We start from the raw sequence: 17,313 nt of genomic DNA, 5'->3' as shown, positions 1-17,313 counted from the left end.
CGTTATTTTTTTCCTCCTCTTCATTCTTCACTTATAGTATTATGAATCCCACTGAGATTCTGTAGCATGGTTTTAAACATGAACGTGGTCCTATTAAGAGGAGTAACACACTGTTCCCATGGAATGCCCCTCCAGGCTTTCCGGTTAACATGCAGTTCTTCAATACAGATCTTCAACTTAACCTTTTCAAAATCTTTCCTTTAGATATATGCCAATGTACTAGAGTTAAACTAAATTAGAGGCATGTATTGCTTTAATAATAACACGTTTTGTAAAAAATAAGGTTTCTTTAAAGTTTTGTTAAGGATAAATTTTTTATTAAAAAGAAATTTTCAATTTTAAGAAAAGCATCCATCTTTAGAAGGATGACTTTATGCAATTCAGTCTCCCTAATTATGCACCTAGATCTGGTCTGAGTTTTCCACCAATTAATTCAACTCCTACTCATTTCTGTCACTGAACCCCTCAGATCACACAGCATTCTTTTAAATATCTGACACATCATAACGGTAATGATAATTATAGTATTAAGCAAGATTATAACTTCAGTCAGAGACAGGAGAAATGCAACAAAGAGTTCAAAAGAGATGCCTTTCTTAGCCTTCTTTTGATTCAACTGGTTTGAGCAAATGATGACATTAACAGATCTCTGAAATTCTGAAGAAGGAACACTCAGGTGCTGGATAAGTGGGCTTCAAAAGCAATCAAACACTGACTGACCTTCCAGCTGCTGAATGGTCTGGGCTGAATGAACTGCCTGTTCGCTCTTCTCTTGGAGAAGCTTTGAATTTTCATCGTTGAGAGCATCACAGGCAGAGTGCAGGTCTTGCTCAGTCTTCTGGAGACTCAAAATGTGAGAGGTCTTCTCTTCCATTTCTGCTTTGTGCTTCTGCTCCAAAGCACTGAACCGGGACTGCAGTTCAGCCTGAGCTTGACCTGCTTGCTCAAGCTGTTCCAGTAGATGATGCATTTCTTCCTGCAGGCTATGAAAGGATAATTTTCTCTCTGCCACTTCAAGTTCCATCTTTTCCATCAGAATCTTGGACTCCTGTCTTTCTGTTTCCACAGTGTTCCTTAAAGTATTACGCTCAGCTTCCATCTGCTGTAACTGCTCAGAGAGAATCTAAGAAAAAAGGACAAAGCCTCATGAACCATAAATTCATTCTTTCATTTCAATAAGCATAGTGAAGTGTCTCTTCTAGGTGAAGCATGGGGCTAGACACTCAGGACCAAACCTACAATTGCCTAAGACCCTCTATTTTTGCTTGATACTTCTGACAGTTTGTATTCCTATACATTTATTTGTGTCATTATCTTTGAACTTCTCTTTCACAATACAAAATAAATTCAATAAGAGAAAGGACTTTGTCTGTTTTATCATTACTTTCCAGCACATAGTACAGTATATGGTATCTTGAGTATATGGTACTCAATAAATAATGAATGAACGAATGAGTGAATGAATCCAATCCCAGCCCTTAAGGAACTCAAAGTTCAGTGGGAGAATCACGCTTAAACAGATCATTATAATGTAAAATGACAGAGGCCACGAAAGTGACACTTATAAGATATTAAAAGGGGCACAGAAGAAGGGAAATTTATCAAAAGTCACATCTATGTAACTATCTATATAGGACCTACCTAGTAAGTGGCACAACTAGGGTTTGTACCTGATTATCTGATGACAGCCAGAAGGGTATGCGTTTTGTTAGGATTGGAGATATGGGAATATGTTTCTACACGAGAAAGAAAGTGTTTCTCAAGGAGAGTTGAAAATTAGGAAGAAAGGAGATGGTTGAGTTTCTCTAGCAGCATGCCGCACCCAGTTGAACATGCAGAGAATGTGAACTATAGGCACCAATTCCACAATATGATTTGGTTTTTTGGATGTGGCAGGGCAGGGATGCAGGGAATCCATGGCTGGTAAAAGAGTAGTCCAAATGGTCAAACACAGTTCTATACCAGACAGGGAAAGGAGACAGGCCAAAAAAAAGCTAACAATACAAGAGGAACAAAATTAAAAGGATCAAGGAATCTCAAGGAGAATAAAGATCAGGACCGTGTAAGAAAGGGAATGACATGATGGATTACAGTCAGGGAATGAGATAATGGGATACCAGAGTTCAAGATTTTAGAACACCAGCATCCTTGATCACCTTTAGATTCAAGGGAATATTGCCTCATGGGATTATTTCAATCCAACAGAAAGGCAACCAACTAAAACAAGGGAAGAAGAGACAGTACATAATGCACAGGACCATTCAAGACCTGATGGAAAAAAAACTCCCTAGAGGGAACTATGACAATTCTAGAGAAACTAGGATGATTTTAGGACCTTAGCCTAAAATCACAAAGGAAAAGAGCAGCAATAACAGAATTGTATCTGTTTTGCTCATCACTGTATCACCACCACTTAAGCACAGGGAACGTGTTGAAAGGATGAATAAGTGGCATCAATTCTCTGAAGACTTATAATAGGATGTTATATCTGCTGCCTAGCAAATTGCAGTAGAAATGAATACTCCCAAGGCAGGCGGCGAAGATCACAGGGCAGCACCTGGTTTCTCTGTTCGGCAGCAGTCAGCTCTTGTTGCAGCAAGTCCACGACCTGAGCCCGGCCCAGCAAGGCTTCTTCATGCTCTTCAAGCTTCCGCTGCAGCATCCTCAGTTTCTGAGAAGAAAACGTTTTAGATATAATGTCCTAACAAATAAGCACCATTGTCTGCTTACCGTTCAAAATGTCATGGAGATGTGTGCACTTAAGATTTTTGGATGTTGAGGATGACAGATTAAAGAGTGGGACACCAGCATGCCATGCTCCCCATCCAGCAGCAAGAAAAAATATCTGAAAACGTCGCCTGCAGAGCACTGACAACCACCAAACTGAGACACAGGAAGTCCCTGGATTAGGAAGCCTTCTGACTAATTAAAGAAATGACACATACCCACTTTTCAAATGATACAGTCAATGTCCTATACCTACATACATATATAGGTACATGTATATCTCACTCACCAAAGAGGACATTCTCTGCAGGCAAGAACCATTGCTCTTCTAGTGTCATGCAAGTGACATGCACTCGATAAACATTTGTTGAATGAATAAATCAATGGCACATGTGCACATCAATATTCTACTTAAAAAAGCGTTTATTCTGAAACCTTATTTAGCGGTGTATTCTGAAGGACTGCTTAGAACTTGGAAGTTTTTACTCAAAACAATTAAATGGATCAATCATGAAATACCACTGGCGTGCCCTTAGGTCTCACACTGCACTACACACTAAGTAGAAACAAATACCTTTGTTAGTGGATGATAAGCTCAAAAACAGTGAAGCCAATTTTCAAGATATACTCAACCAATTTTTTAAAAAAGAATTAATGATTTAATGACAAACTTTATGGCTTCAAAATCACTCCTTCTCATCTTTAACCTTTTGTAAGTTTAAAACTGGCTTCATTGATTTGAAGCTTTGGATCAGGTTTTTAATGCACAAAGGTAGCTATGATCAGCGAACCAAAGAGAAACCAATTTCTGACTACCACATACATTTGCCAATTAAACCCAGCTTTTGAGTACCAACAACCTGGTTAAAGGGTTAAGAGGCAAGGTAAGGATAAGAACAAATAAAAAATTAATATGCAACAGGAAACAAGTCCACCAAAAAGAAGCCAATTAAGGAGCACGCTAAAACCATGTGAAGAGCAGTGGGTAAAGGTAAAAAAGTGGCTGTGACAATTCAATTAAATGTTAAATAAAATGATAGTCATTCTACTAAGTTTTAGCAACACACCTGTTGCATCTCTGTTTCCACATCTGCCTGGGTTACTAACTGAAGAAGCTCATCTTCATGAAGACGAACCTGTGTTTCAAAGCGGGCATCTTTCTCTCGGACCACCTGCTGCATGGAACTCAACTAAAGACACACACCAGAGAAACTATACAAGTTACACTCCCCGAATATCACACAAACAAAACTCATAGACTATTCTCCAAAAAAGATAGACAATGAGCACTGACAGGCAATAGGCTTTTTAAATTAAATTTTGAATGTCAACGACGAGAATGTTAGAAGAGAGACAGGCCTGACAGTAACTTCCAAATGTGTAGAAAGTCTATTACCAAACTCAGAAGTCAGCCTAAATATAAATCTTGATTGAAAACTATATTTGCATGTTTACTAGAAATGTTTAAATATACAACTGGTACATATATTTTTAAAGTTCTAAGGAACTTTAAATATTATTATACATATTAAATATGTAAATATTAAATATACAAAGTGAAGTTAAGATTTTTGTTAAGCCCCAGACACTTCTTTCAGTATCATACTCATGCTTAAAAACTTTCAATGAACTTTTCATGCCCTGTAGGCCAAACTTCAAACTAATGGATCTTTTATTCGAGACTCTCTACAACTGGATATACAAATCTTTCTTTCTAGACTTATTTTCAAAGAATTGCTTCTACTAAAGAACATAGTATACTTCCAAACCCACACCATCTTCTCAGACAGCTATGTTCAGCTGTCATTATTTGAAGATTTTTAGATCACCCTCATTTGTTACTAGCTCTTAACAGGATGAAATGGAAATAAATTGAGTGATTGTGAGCTGTTCAGCATCAGCGTTGTTTTGTTTTGAGGTTTTGTACGTGTGAGCCTGCTTATTCATTTCCTTAAGATCTCTGATAAAGCATGACTACCAGCTCTTCGGATGCCCATTTTGTACTTACTGGACCTTAACTATTGCTGATTTCTCAATTTATGGTGCCTTGAATTAACGTTGGCTTTCCTTCTAGGTAGGACAAAAATCTCAAAAATTTTTGGTTATCTGAATTCTGACATCACTAAAAACTTGGAATCCTGTTTCAAGTATATAGGCACTGGAGTCCTTCATTAATCAAACACATATACATATCCTTTCACATAAAATGTACCATGTTCTTTTTCCTCTCTGAGACTCTGCTCTCATCATTCTCCATAAATGGAATACCTTCCTCCACCTTGTCTAGAATAGTATCTATCCATCACAGTTTTGCCTAAATTCTTAACTTTTCCATGTAATCTTCCTCGGTTGTCACACACACAGTAACCTCTTTCACTTCTCAAAATACTTTGTTTGCTATACACTTACTCTGAATGGCTTGTGTTATGATGGATCTGTTAAAACATTTAAATATCTTGGGTTTCCATGTTTTAAGCTCCTTGTGGATAAATTCACATTTTGAATTTCCCCCTCCTGCATAGTATGCTCATATAGTGCTTATAAATAAAAAGGACACAATAAAAGCTAATAGATAAAAGGATTTCAGGACATACAATTCTAACTGTAAAAGACAGCCATAGACCATCCACAGACAGAAAGCACCACTAATACTATAAGTTATCAATAAAGTAAACACCTGATGGATAAGATTAGCTATCGCACTTGAGGGAAAAAAAAGTTTCATGAGTCAAAAGCATTCCCAAGGGCCGGCCGAGTGGCTCAGTTGGTTAAGAACTCGCTCAAGAGTTTGAGCTCTGAGCAATAGCGGTTCGATGCCCGGCCTGAGCTGAGCTGCCGCTGAGCTGCCAACAGGTAGCAGGATGCCTCAAAAAAAAAAAAAAAAGCATTCCCAAAAGAAAAATAAGGGGTTGGGTGGTCAAACTGGAAATTTAAAAAATGGTAGTCAGAAAGGAAGAGCTGAGGATACCAATCCAAACAAGAAAAATAAGGGGTTGGGTGGTCAAACTGGAAATTTAAAAAATGGTAGTCAGAAAGGAAGAGCTGAGGATACCAATCCAAACAGTCTGGCTCTGGTAGCAGAAAAAAAATATGAACCAAAATGTCACATACTGGTGCCATTTAACATTGAATCAAATAACCTATTCCACTTTCTCATTACATACTCACTAAGTAATCTACTGATTATAATTTAACTTCCTATAAAGATTTTACTATAGGGAAAGAATGGACCTAATCATGTGTTGTTTCTTTTAATTTACCTATCAGTCTCTTTTCAAGTTAGCACGAGCCCATTCCTAAGAGACTGAATCTCTGTGTGATATTAAAATCGAATTGCTGGGCCTGCAGAACTAAGAAACAGTCATCAATTAGGATATGGCAAATTCAACAAGGTAAATAAATACTTCTAATTTCTTCTACTACCACATCCTTTAAATTTCTACTGTAACATTCTAGCTAAAAAGTGACTTTCCTAATTGACTTGTCATGTAATAATAACCCATCAGACTTTCGTGATTCTTTATTCTAATGATTATGAGGTGCCCTGCACCCTACCTGAGCAGCTTGCTCTGCCTGTGTCTGGCTGAGCTGGGTTTGCAGAGAGTTAATGAGTTCCTCCTTCTCTTGGAGCTGTTGCTTCATCATTGAAAATTCTTCCATCTCTGTCGAACTCTTATCAAACTGAAGATAAGAAGGAAAAAAAAATTATTTAATCAAAAGAATTAGCATTCTATTCTTTCACTTCCCTTTCTTGTTTGCCCTAAATACCTGCCAATATCCTTCTTTTATTCTCTAGTTAACACAAAAGGGAATTGCAGGTACTGTGGTTTTAAAAAAAATAATTATCAAACTATTTTTCAGAGGAAGATAGAAGCAACAGCAGCTGTTCTTTAATGTCTCTCACATAGAAAGAGACAGTACAACTACAAGGCAAAACCAAAAACCCATGGACAATATTGACAATATTCGGAAGGTAGTCCCAAATCCTAAAAATACAAGCAGGTAGGAACAACCCACCAGAGAGCTGTGTCAGAGGAAGCAACAGGGCAACAGCTGTTGGCCTTGAGAATAGGAAAACACCAAAATAGCCAATAAGCACTTATTGGAAAACACATTTGCCCAGTCTTAGAACAGCAGGCTAAATTGGCAGGACTTTCCCAATCTCCAATATTGGGTAAATGCAGGGGGTCATCAGTAAGAAGGAATAAAAGGCTAAAACAATCTAGCCCCTCTGAACTCTCAAAACTGACTTAGCAGGGCTGCTTTCCAAGATACGGACCTGCACTAAGAAATGTCCATCAATGAAATAAAAATTAAGCAGAATTGGGATAACCAAAACAGAAGAAAAAGAATGCCTATACATGTGCTGTTTAACTCATTATCAACTAACCACATGTGGCTACAGAGGGCTTGAAATAGGCCTCATGTGAATAAGGAACTTAATTAGCATTATTTAATTGTAATTAATTTAAATTTAAACACTAAAGAAATATATTTTTTTCCTATTAAATACAACTATGTTTTGGTATGACTACATTTCACTTCACTGCATCATATAAGATACTGTTGAATTCTCTTGTAAGTAACAAGTGTGCATGTTGTTTCTAGTGTTATAATAAACACATCACCTATTTAGTCAGTGCCAATGGATTGATTCAGTGTGAATGATATTTTCTCTACACATCTATGTAATATTGTAATAATGTGTTTATTCTAATGCTCTCTGCAGACAGGATGAGTAACACTTGATACCTAGGTAACTCATAACTAGCAATTAAATTGGCGTGTAAATACTTATTTTAATTATAACTGAATTATTTTTCTAGTTTAAAAATAAATATGGGCACATTTTTAAGTTTACAATGAAGGCACAGTGCTGATGTGTAGTTCATTCCATTTTATGCCTAAGTAGTATTTCATTATGTGGAATATCATAGTTTAAATATTCATGTATGCATGAGTTCTTTCAAGGTTTTGCTTATTATAAGTAAAGATGCTATGAACATTTGTATACAAGTCTTTGTATGAACATATGCTTTCATTTCTCACAGATGTAGCTTTGAAGTTGATATGCTTTTCAAATGCAAATTATTCTCCTAAAAGAATGAAACAGTTTCTCAATGTAGATGAAACTATGAAAGGAAAATGATGTTTTATCGCTCAGTTCAGTTATTGGAAAGCTTTTAGGTATGTTTGGAACATGGTTAAATGAATCTATTTTCTCAACTGGAAATTTAATGAAATCTAAGCACAGATGAATTACTTTCAATAAAAACATAGCATCCAAATTGAGACATAGTATAAAATATAGACCAAATTTCAGACTTATTGCAGAAAAAAATGTAAAATAATACACAATGATTTTTTCTTTTCTTTTCCATCTTTGAGTTACATCACAAAGAAACCTCCATCCATTGCTTTAGCCTTAACATTCAGGAAAGGAGGTGGGATCACCACAGAGCTAATTCAAGGGAGACCAAGTGCATGTGACTTAAAGTTTCAAACTTGTATCACATACATTTACATATGTAGGCCTAACACACCTTCTGTTTCAGTCAGTTGCTTGCAAAATCCCCAGAAAATATTAAAGGGAGTATTTTGAAGGAGAAGGATTCTCTGCCGTAAGGAAAGGCAGAGTTGGGTTTCCAGAAGCTGGGCTTGAAGAGCCCTACATGAGTCTCCAGGAGAGTATGTGGTCACAGGGAGAGTGTTTCAAAATAGGGTTTTGAAAACATCGGCAAGAGTTATAAGCAGAATAACTAGTATATAGCAGATGGCCATTAAATAGAAGTTGAATGACTGAAATAATTATTAAAAATATAATAAGGTTGACAACACATGCCACAATTCAAAGTGACAAAAAAGGGTAATTATTTTCTATAAGGAATCATATCTTGCTTTTGAGCCCACTCAGCAAAAACAACATCTTCAACTTATCAATGAACATAACTCAGTCTCTTCCAGTTTTAGCCAATGCTTTTCAGGTATTATCTCAATTCCTTCAGGATCTAATCTCAAAAAATTAAATCTTTTTTCTCTCTCCTGGGGCTTTCCAAGTTCTTGCAGCTTTCAGGTAGAGACGTTTTGGTATTGACATGCTCTGGTCTAGCTTGTCCCAACTGGCTGGGTAGCCTGCTGCAGTAAGGCTGGCTCCACCTGTTTCCAACTTGAACCCACTTTTGAAATGTGTAGTCCTTACTATAGACTCCAGTCACACAGTCCCCATATTCTGCAGCCTCCTTGTCCTGATCCCATGTCTCTTCCAGTCCTCTCAGCATTTATGCATCCCCCACAGTGCTATGAGAAATTCTTGACTCCCTAGATGACACACAGATGCCATGGGAACCATAGGTGCTAGTGCAAGCTTATTTACCTAGACTTCTCCTGCAGACATTTCAATAAACCACAGCTGGCTGCTCTGCATACTGAATATAGTGACTGTTTGACTCCTCTAAAGGGCTTGCAGTTTCCCCCGGGCTATGCCCTGAGAAACAATAAACCCCCTTGCTCCAGGATTCCCCAAATCTCTCTGGCCCTTCCTACCCTTTGCCTACTTCCCAAAAATTTGATTGTGGGTGGGAAAAAAATAATTTTTATAGTAATCCTGAAAGTGCAATATTTTGAGAGTATAATATTGGACTAAATGAAATATACTATTAGAACTAATTTCATTTGTTTCTTCTTTACCTTTTGTAATGTAGCTATTAAAATTTTTTAAATTATACAGGTGGCTTACATTGTATTACTATTGGACAATATTGGCATACACCAAAGTGAAGGGTATGGGGAAGAAAGCCAGAAAATCTTAGAAATCCAGCTGCCATATCTTTGAACACAACACAAAAAACAACAGAAGAGCGAGAGAGGTCTGTTAAGTCAGAAAAGCTTTCCTGAACCAAGCTTCATTTCAAAAGTTGAAGAAAATTAATTAAAAAAAAAACAAAAACTAAGCTGTAGAATAAGAATACTATACTTACAGGTGATAAAAGCATACCAGAGTTATGCTCAAAAAACAAAACAAAATTACAAACTATTTTAAAGTGTGTGAAAAATTAAGAAAATTATACATGAAAGAATAATATAAATCAAAATAGAAAACTCAGAAATGAGGTAACAGAACTCAGGAAGAATTGGATGTAAATGAAAATATCATTTTGGAAAAGAAGACAAAACAAGAAGGAACACGAAAGTAAAAAAAAAACCAAAAAAAAACCCCACAAAAATAGAATGCCTTAAGTGAAATAAAAAAAAAAAGAAGAAACTTTAAAAAAATGAGATAAAAAGGAAACGAAAGTGACAAATATTAAAGATAAATCAAAGATTGAACACATGAATAAAAGTCCCTAAGAAAGAAAACAGACCAAATACTACAAGCTACATTATTTAAGGAAATTCTTGTGAAATAAAAATATGTGTAACTATATATTGAAAGAGCATACTGGGTATCTATAAACATCAACCAAGAATGACAAACACCAATGCATAATTTAGTAAAATTACTAGACTTAGGAAAGAAGGACTGGAAGGAAGAGAGGGTAAGAAAGGGAAGAAGGAAGGAAACTGATAGATAACATAAATATCCATTGTATTTGTCATATAATAATCCAGTGGTCTTTAGTGATTTGCTAACTTAATGATTATAAGGTGACATACACCCCTACCTGTATAGCTTGCTCTGCCTGTGCCTGGGTGAGCTGGGCTTGCAGGCTGCTAATTAGTTCCTCTTTCTCCTGAAGTTTATGCTTTATCTTTTCTACTTCCACTTCTTCCTCTGTAGAACTCTTGTCATGCTGAAAAAGCAGGAGATAAAGTCATTTATTTAAAAGAATTGTTATTAATATATATTTGATCTTTTGCTCTAATTTGCCCTATACAACCATTTGATTATAGTTTTAACAAACTGATGGGAGCAAGAAATAACAACTGACCTAACAACAAGGAAGAAATCTTAGTTTTCCAGTGTCAGTAGGGCCAAGTAGCTCCTATCAGATCCATGTTGCTCAGATCAACAGCTATAAACTCTAGATAAGAAATAAAAATAGCTCTCTAAAAATGGGGAGAGCAACCAAAAGCAGGATGATACTGGAAGGGAACTGGTACTTGGAAGAAATGGCACCAAGTTTCCCATTTTTATGGTTTTTAGTTTGAGGGCAAACCAGTCAGAACCATGCCAGCACTCAAACTTAATAGAAAACTCATAATCTCACTGCCTTGAAGAACCAGAGGCCATAACTGCTAACTGAGGGGCAAAACATTACAAAAGAACCAGTGAGACGAAATCTAAATCTTTCAACAGTCTATTTTTCCCAAAAGCTCTTCCTTAGACTGAATCAGCTTCTGCCTCCCTATTGAATTCACAACCCCTCCCCCAAACAAACCTCGTTTGCTTATTGGAACGACATAGAATAATTTTACACTTTCTTCCACCTAGCAGTTGGTCAAGCATCTGAGGACTGCCATAATTTCTTCCATTATATTTTCTACAGACTACCTAGCTCTATAATGGGTGGGTACACGATAGTTAAAGGACTGCTGTGACTGACTGCTGGAACTTAGAAATCATTTCATCCAACTCTTTTATGTAACAGAGGAAGGAAATGACACTGTAAAATGTTGATTTGTTCACAGTCTCAGAACTTAAAAAAAAAAGGGCAGGATATAAAATAGATAATTTAAAAATCTAACAACACAGCAGAGGGTAAGTTAGAAGAAACAAAGCAACATGGGGTGAGAGAGGTTGGTGTTACCACAGCCAGGGGAAGAAAGAATTACCAGAGGAGAAACCAAAAGAGTAAGAAAAAAAATCATATTTAGATGAAAAATAAGATGAAATTACATGAGAAGAATAAGAGAAGCTTCTAAAATAAGCTTGAGAAGTCAAATAAGGCTATCAATGCAGGAAAAGTAATGTTTTCAGTGCATTAGACTCAGAAAGGAAAGACTAACCAGGGTACTAGAAAGCTGTGACCCCAAGGGTTGTGCCTAGAGAATCCATTAAAACCTCCTTTCCCAACAACTAAAAGTATTGAGAATAAGAATACGAGAGGGTCAAAGGGTAAAACAAGGTGTAATTAAGGAGATAAAAAGATTTCTTATGCAGAGTGAAGTCTAAGCCTGCTGTAGTGTGCACATGTGATACACCAGCCTCCATATATTCTATACCAGATTCTCCAGTGTTGCTCTCTGAATGGCTGGCTAAATATGAGTATTTGGGGTTGAGCTATAGGAAAGGTACTAAGGATGAGAACTGGGACAATGCGCTAGTCCTCAAAAGGTACCACGTGCTTTACTCTTCTGTCTCCAACCTCAGACAGTTTTATTGGTGGTGGTCACAAACCTAGAGAGCATACCTTATAGGGAGGTCAAGGACATCTAACTGATTCAGCCGACAGTGCATGAAACTTTTAATCCACTACTGCGTGGCCACACGAGGACAAAGAACATTCTATATCAAGTAACTGAATTAAAGAATTTCAGAGCTGGAAGAAACCTGGAGACCATCTAGTTTAATCTTCTAACCAATGATGACACTCCTTCGAAAGGTATGTGCCCCTCCTATCTAAATGCCTCGCTTCAGACTGACTTCCTCCCATTCGCCTTTTTAATTCTCTGAAAGTCTGAGTCACAACTGGCATTTCATTTCCACGTTTCTCGTTGGCCTTTTATTCTCCCTGTGTGTGGCCCACGGACCAGCCAGACCGCAAGTTCTGTAAGAAAGGACAGCATTTAGTGCTGTCTTACTTCAGCTTCGTAAATGTTTGCGATTAGTGAAGAGCTGCTATATTAGAAGGCTCCTGCATGCAGAAAATATGTATCATACACCCAGTCACCACACCTTGGAGAGTTGCTCCTCTGACTGAGGTTCCACAGGCAGAGCAGTCCCTCCTTGTGCCTTCATTTCTTCTATGTGTTTATTCAAAGAAGTTAATTTGGCCTTAGCATGAAGTTTTAGTTTTTTTATTTTATTATCGGCAGCTTTTCTTTCTTCCTGTCAGAGAACAATGATGATAAAAACATAAATGTTTATTTACCACTTATCTAGAACATAACAAAAGTTATTCTCAGTAGGCATCATCTTACAGTATTAGGGAAATAAGAATCAGATTCTCTAATAATCTAAGTGAAGAGAAAAATCTAAGTGAATGTTATGCCTGTCTTTAATCAAACATTCACTAAGAAAGGACAAAAACATGGTACCTGTAGAACTTCATCTTTCTGCTTCAGTTCAATATCCTTCTGTCTGATGATTTCTTTTAGCTCCACCACCAACTGCTCTGCATAAGACAGGCGCTCCACAACATCCTCTTGTGTTTTATCATTAAATTCCATGTCAGACTCTTGGGGTAATTCCTAGTATTTAGACAAAAAGTTGCCAATGCACCAGGGAAAAGGTATTAGCTTCCAAACAGGAGTTCCTTCATTTCAGCGTCATCTTATCCCAACTCATATCCTTCCTCAAGAAATCTTTCCAACTCTGATCCAATAATAATTATTACCATAGCCATTATAATAAGTATTTTGTAAATGTTAAGCGTTTTACAAACACCACCTGATTTAGTCTTATTATTCTAATTTTACCAAAGAGGAAAATAAAGGGATCACAAACCATTAAGTGGAAGAGCCCCAAATTTAAAGTTTAAAATTGAGAGCAGATGAATAAAATTCTCCTAACCACTTGGCAGTAGGGCTTGTCTTTTCAGAAAACTAAAGGGCTTCTTTTGATTCTTAATGTGGCCCTTAGAACATAAAATACAAACTATAAGAGAAGTTCTGGGTGAATTTAGCATAGTGAACAGATACTCTCAAACCAGAAAGGTGTTCCAGTCCACCATCTGTCATTCAAATCTTTCCTATGGAAATAGAATATACACCCAAAGAGGAGTTAAAACAACCTAACACAAGGCTCAGGGGGACAAATGAGAAAGATATTTTGAATCTCATCCAGGACTTGATTCCTATCACTATGGCTCTCATGTTACAAACTTACAGGAGAAGGATCATTTATAAAGTCTCAATGTTTTTCTTAATCCTCTCTTCTACCTAGCACAATGGAGGCTGCTCATACTCTTCTATTTTAAATTCTTTCCTCATAGGAACACGGAACATATGTCTTATCAGTTTAATTCAGAATAGAACTACTCACAGAGTCTAAGGAAGCCCTCATATTCTCATCAGTATCATCTCCTGATAATTCATGCAAAACAACATTTGCTAATCCTGACAATCGGCTCAGCATTTCTGCAGGAAAAGAAAACAAAAATCAGTAAAATATAGGATATAGGCTTTTCTTACATTAGTAACTATATCATCTATATGTGAAGTAAGAAAACTGTACAGGTGATATATATTAGAAACACACTGTAGCATGATGATGTCTTTAAAGAGGCATTTGAGTATGTACAGTGTAGTCACACACTTTTCAGTAGCAATGCCAGAGAGATTTTAATCACTATCACTAATATTTTTTAAATAAAACACAAATACAGAATTGTTTAGTGGGAAATAATACACCTTACAAGTTATCTTTAATGCCTTTTCTTTCATCATACTTTTATTTACGAACATAAACTTCTAACTATTCCTTCCCCTGCCAGACTACTGTTCTCTCCTACTTTGTCAAATAAACCCCACGATTTAGCAAAATTTTCCTTTTGTGTGTGCCATAAACCCCATTCTTTCAGGACGCTTTCCTGACAAACCATGTCGTTTTACTAAAATTTAAATATAACCATTGTTCAAAATGTATACCATTAAATGCATGTAGTAGAAAAGAAGGAAGAAGGATTGAAATCAGCAACTTACACAGAAGGAGATTTGACTCTGGGTGGTGAACACACAATGCATTATCAATACATAAATGATGTATTATATATTACAGAATTGTACACTTGAAACCTATATAATTTTATTAACCAATGTCACTCCAATAAATTTAATAAAAAAAATGTAAGCAGAAAAAAGGAAATTAAGATTAGAGGAACAAGTTAATAAAACTGAAAATAGAAAAGTAGAGAAAATCAGAAAAACCATCAGAAAAAGTTGGTTCTTTAAAAAGATCAATAAAATTGATAAAGCTTTAGTCAAGCTGACCAAGAAAAAGAAGACAAAAATTATCAACATCAGAAATGAAAGAGGAGACATCACTATTGCTCTAACATACATTAAAAAGGAACTACAAATAAACTCTATGCCCATAAATTCATTAATACAGATGAAATGGGCCAATTCCTTGCAAGATACAAGCTACAAAAATCACTCAAGAAGAAACAGGCAACCTGAAAATATATACAGACACATACACCAACACATCCTGTATGTATGTATGTATGTATGTATGTATGTATGTATGTATTCATTCATTCATTCATTCATATCAGTGTCAACTGCCAGTCCATAAACTCCTTGAAGATGAGAATATTAATGTTTTGATAGGAAAAATTAAAATAGAACTGCACTGTGCATAGCACTAACATAAGTGATTATGCTAAGTTTTATATTTTGTGAAAAAAATGTTATTTGGCTTTTAAACCCTTAGCAGGGAGAACAATAAAAAGCTGCTGTACAAAATAAGAACTTGAATAAAACTAGTCTCTTCTACAGTTTTCTTCTACTCAGAGTAGTGATAATGTTTAGGGCAGCTGCTATCCTTAATTAAGAAAGAAGCACTGAGTCCTTTGTTTCTATAACAGGCTATCGTCTTTTTTTTTTTTGGTCAGTCCTCTAAGGGATATAAAGGTTCTTTTTCTTTTTTCTTTTTTAAAACTTCTTTTTCCATTACAGTTGACATACAATATTATATTAGTTTCAGGTGTACAACATAGTGATTAGACATTTATATACCTTATGAAGTGATCACCCTGCTAGTACCCATCTGACACATAATATAAATACATAGTTATTATATATTATTGACTAGATTCTCTATGCTGTACTTTACACATACCTATGACTATTTTTATAACTGACAATTTGTACTTCTTAATCCCTTTCACCCATCCCTCATATCTCCCTCCAATCTGATGGCCATCAATTCGTCCTCTGTATCTGTGAGTCTGTTTTTCATAGTTCTATTTACTTCTGTATTTTTAGATTTCACATATAAGTGAAATCATATGGTGTTTGTGTTTCTCTGTCTGACTTATTTCGCTTAGTATAATATCCTCTAGGTCCATCCATGTTGTTGCAAATGGCAAAATTTCATTCTTTTTTACGGAAGACTAATTAATATTCCATTGTATATATGTACCAAATCTTCTTTACCTATTCATCTATAGGTGGACACCTAGGTGGCTTCCATATCTTGGCTATTGTAAATAGCTGCAATGATCATAGGGGTACATATATCTTTTCAGATTAGTGTTTTGGATTTCTTCAGCTAAATACCCAGTAGTGGAATTGCTGGGTCACATTATAGTTCTATTTTTAACTTTTTGAGGACCCTCCATACTGTATAACAGGTTGTCTTGAGTTACCTAACCAGCATATAGCATTTGGAAAAGATGTGTGAAACAGGAAAGGAAAAAGAGAACCACTGCTAGGAGAGCAACATAGGACCACACATAACTAAATATATAACTATTGGAAGGGCAACATAGGGTCATATATAGAAAATCTGATCAGACCAATAATGAGAAAGGAGATTAAATCAGTAATCAAAAACCTCTCAACAAAAAAATGCCCAGGACTTGGTGGCCTCACTGGTGATGAATTCTAACAAACATTTAAAGAAGAATTATTGTCAATCCTTCTCAAATTCTTCCAAGAAAGAGAAGAGGAAGGAACACTTTCAAATTCATTTTACAAGGTCAGTATTACCCTGACACTGAATCTAGACAAGGACACTACAAGATAATTTTAGGCCAATATCCCGATGAACATAGGTGTAAAAATCCTCAACAAAATACTAACAGACTAAATTCAACAGCACATTAAAAGGATCACACACCATAACAAAATAGGATTTATTCCTGAGATGTTAAGTATGATTCAACATCCACAAATCAATCAGTGTGATAAACCATATTAACAGAATGAGGGGTAAGTATCATATAATCATCTAAATAAATGCAGAAAAAGCATTTGACAAAATTCAACATCCTTTTATGATAAAAACTCTCAAAAAATTAGGTATAGAAGGAGTATACCTCAAAATAATAAAGGCTATATATAAGCCCACAGCTAACATCATACTCAACAGTGAAAAGCTGAACGCTTTTCCTCTAAGATCAGAAATAAGACAATAATGTCCACTTAGACAGTTCTATTCAATATAGTACTGGAAATCCTAGCCAGAGCAATTATGCAAGGAAGACAAACAAGGCATCCAAATCAGAAAGGAAAAAATAAAACTGTTTTTAGATGACATTATCTTATATATGGAAAACTCTCTACCAAAAACTGTTAGAACTAATAAACAAATTCAGTAAAGTTGCAGGATACAAAATCAGTACACAAAAATTACTGCATTTCTGTATACTAACAACTATCAAAAAATTTAAGAAAACAATCCAACTTATAATAGCACCAAAAAAATATGTAGGAATAAATTTAACCAAGGAAGGTGAAAGACTTACACACTGAAAATTG

The 17,313-nt window shown here is 35.8% G+C and overlaps 1 protein-coding gene across 6 annotated transcripts in view; it reads right to left on the bottom strand.

Annotated features, from left to right (window-relative positions):
* The window catches only part of GOLGB1 (golgin B1), a 79,131-nt gene that overhangs the window by 47,454 nt on the left and 14,364 nt on the right, over nt 1–17,313 (bottom strand). For 5 of the 6 annotated variants that reach the window (XM_019652848.1, XM_019652855.1, XM_019652829.1 and 2 more), the window contains 8 exons: nt 13,871–13,965; nt 12,925–13,077; nt 12,563–12,715; nt 10,389–10,517; nt 6,283–6,408; nt 3,795–3,917; nt 2,558–2,671; nt 721–1,123 (listed from right to left, as the gene is read on the bottom strand). In XM_019652848.1, coding sequence (XP_019508393.1) covers nt 721–1,123; nt 2,558–2,671; nt 3,795–3,917; nt 6,283–6,408; nt 10,389–10,517; nt 12,563–12,715; nt 12,925–13,077; nt 13,871–13,963 — 1,294 coding nt within the window. In that variant the 5' untranslated portion in view covers nt 13,964–13,965. The remainder of the gene's footprint in view (nt 1–720; nt 1,124–2,557; nt 2,672–3,794; nt 3,918–6,282; nt 6,409–10,388; nt 10,518–12,562; nt 12,716–12,924; nt 13,078–13,870; nt 13,966–17,313) is intronic. The other variant, XM_019652865.1, reaches the window with a different exon arrangement.

This window comes from Hipposideros armiger, unplaced genomic scaffold (genome assembly GCF_001890085.2).
Source record: "Hipposideros armiger isolate ML-2016 unplaced genomic scaffold, ASM189008v1 scaffold_8, whole genome shotgun sequence".
Taxonomy (NCBI): domain Eukaryota; kingdom Metazoa; phylum Chordata; class Mammalia; order Chiroptera; family Hipposideridae; genus Hipposideros; species Hipposideros armiger.
This window is presented reverse-complemented; position numbering and strand designations above follow the sequence as displayed.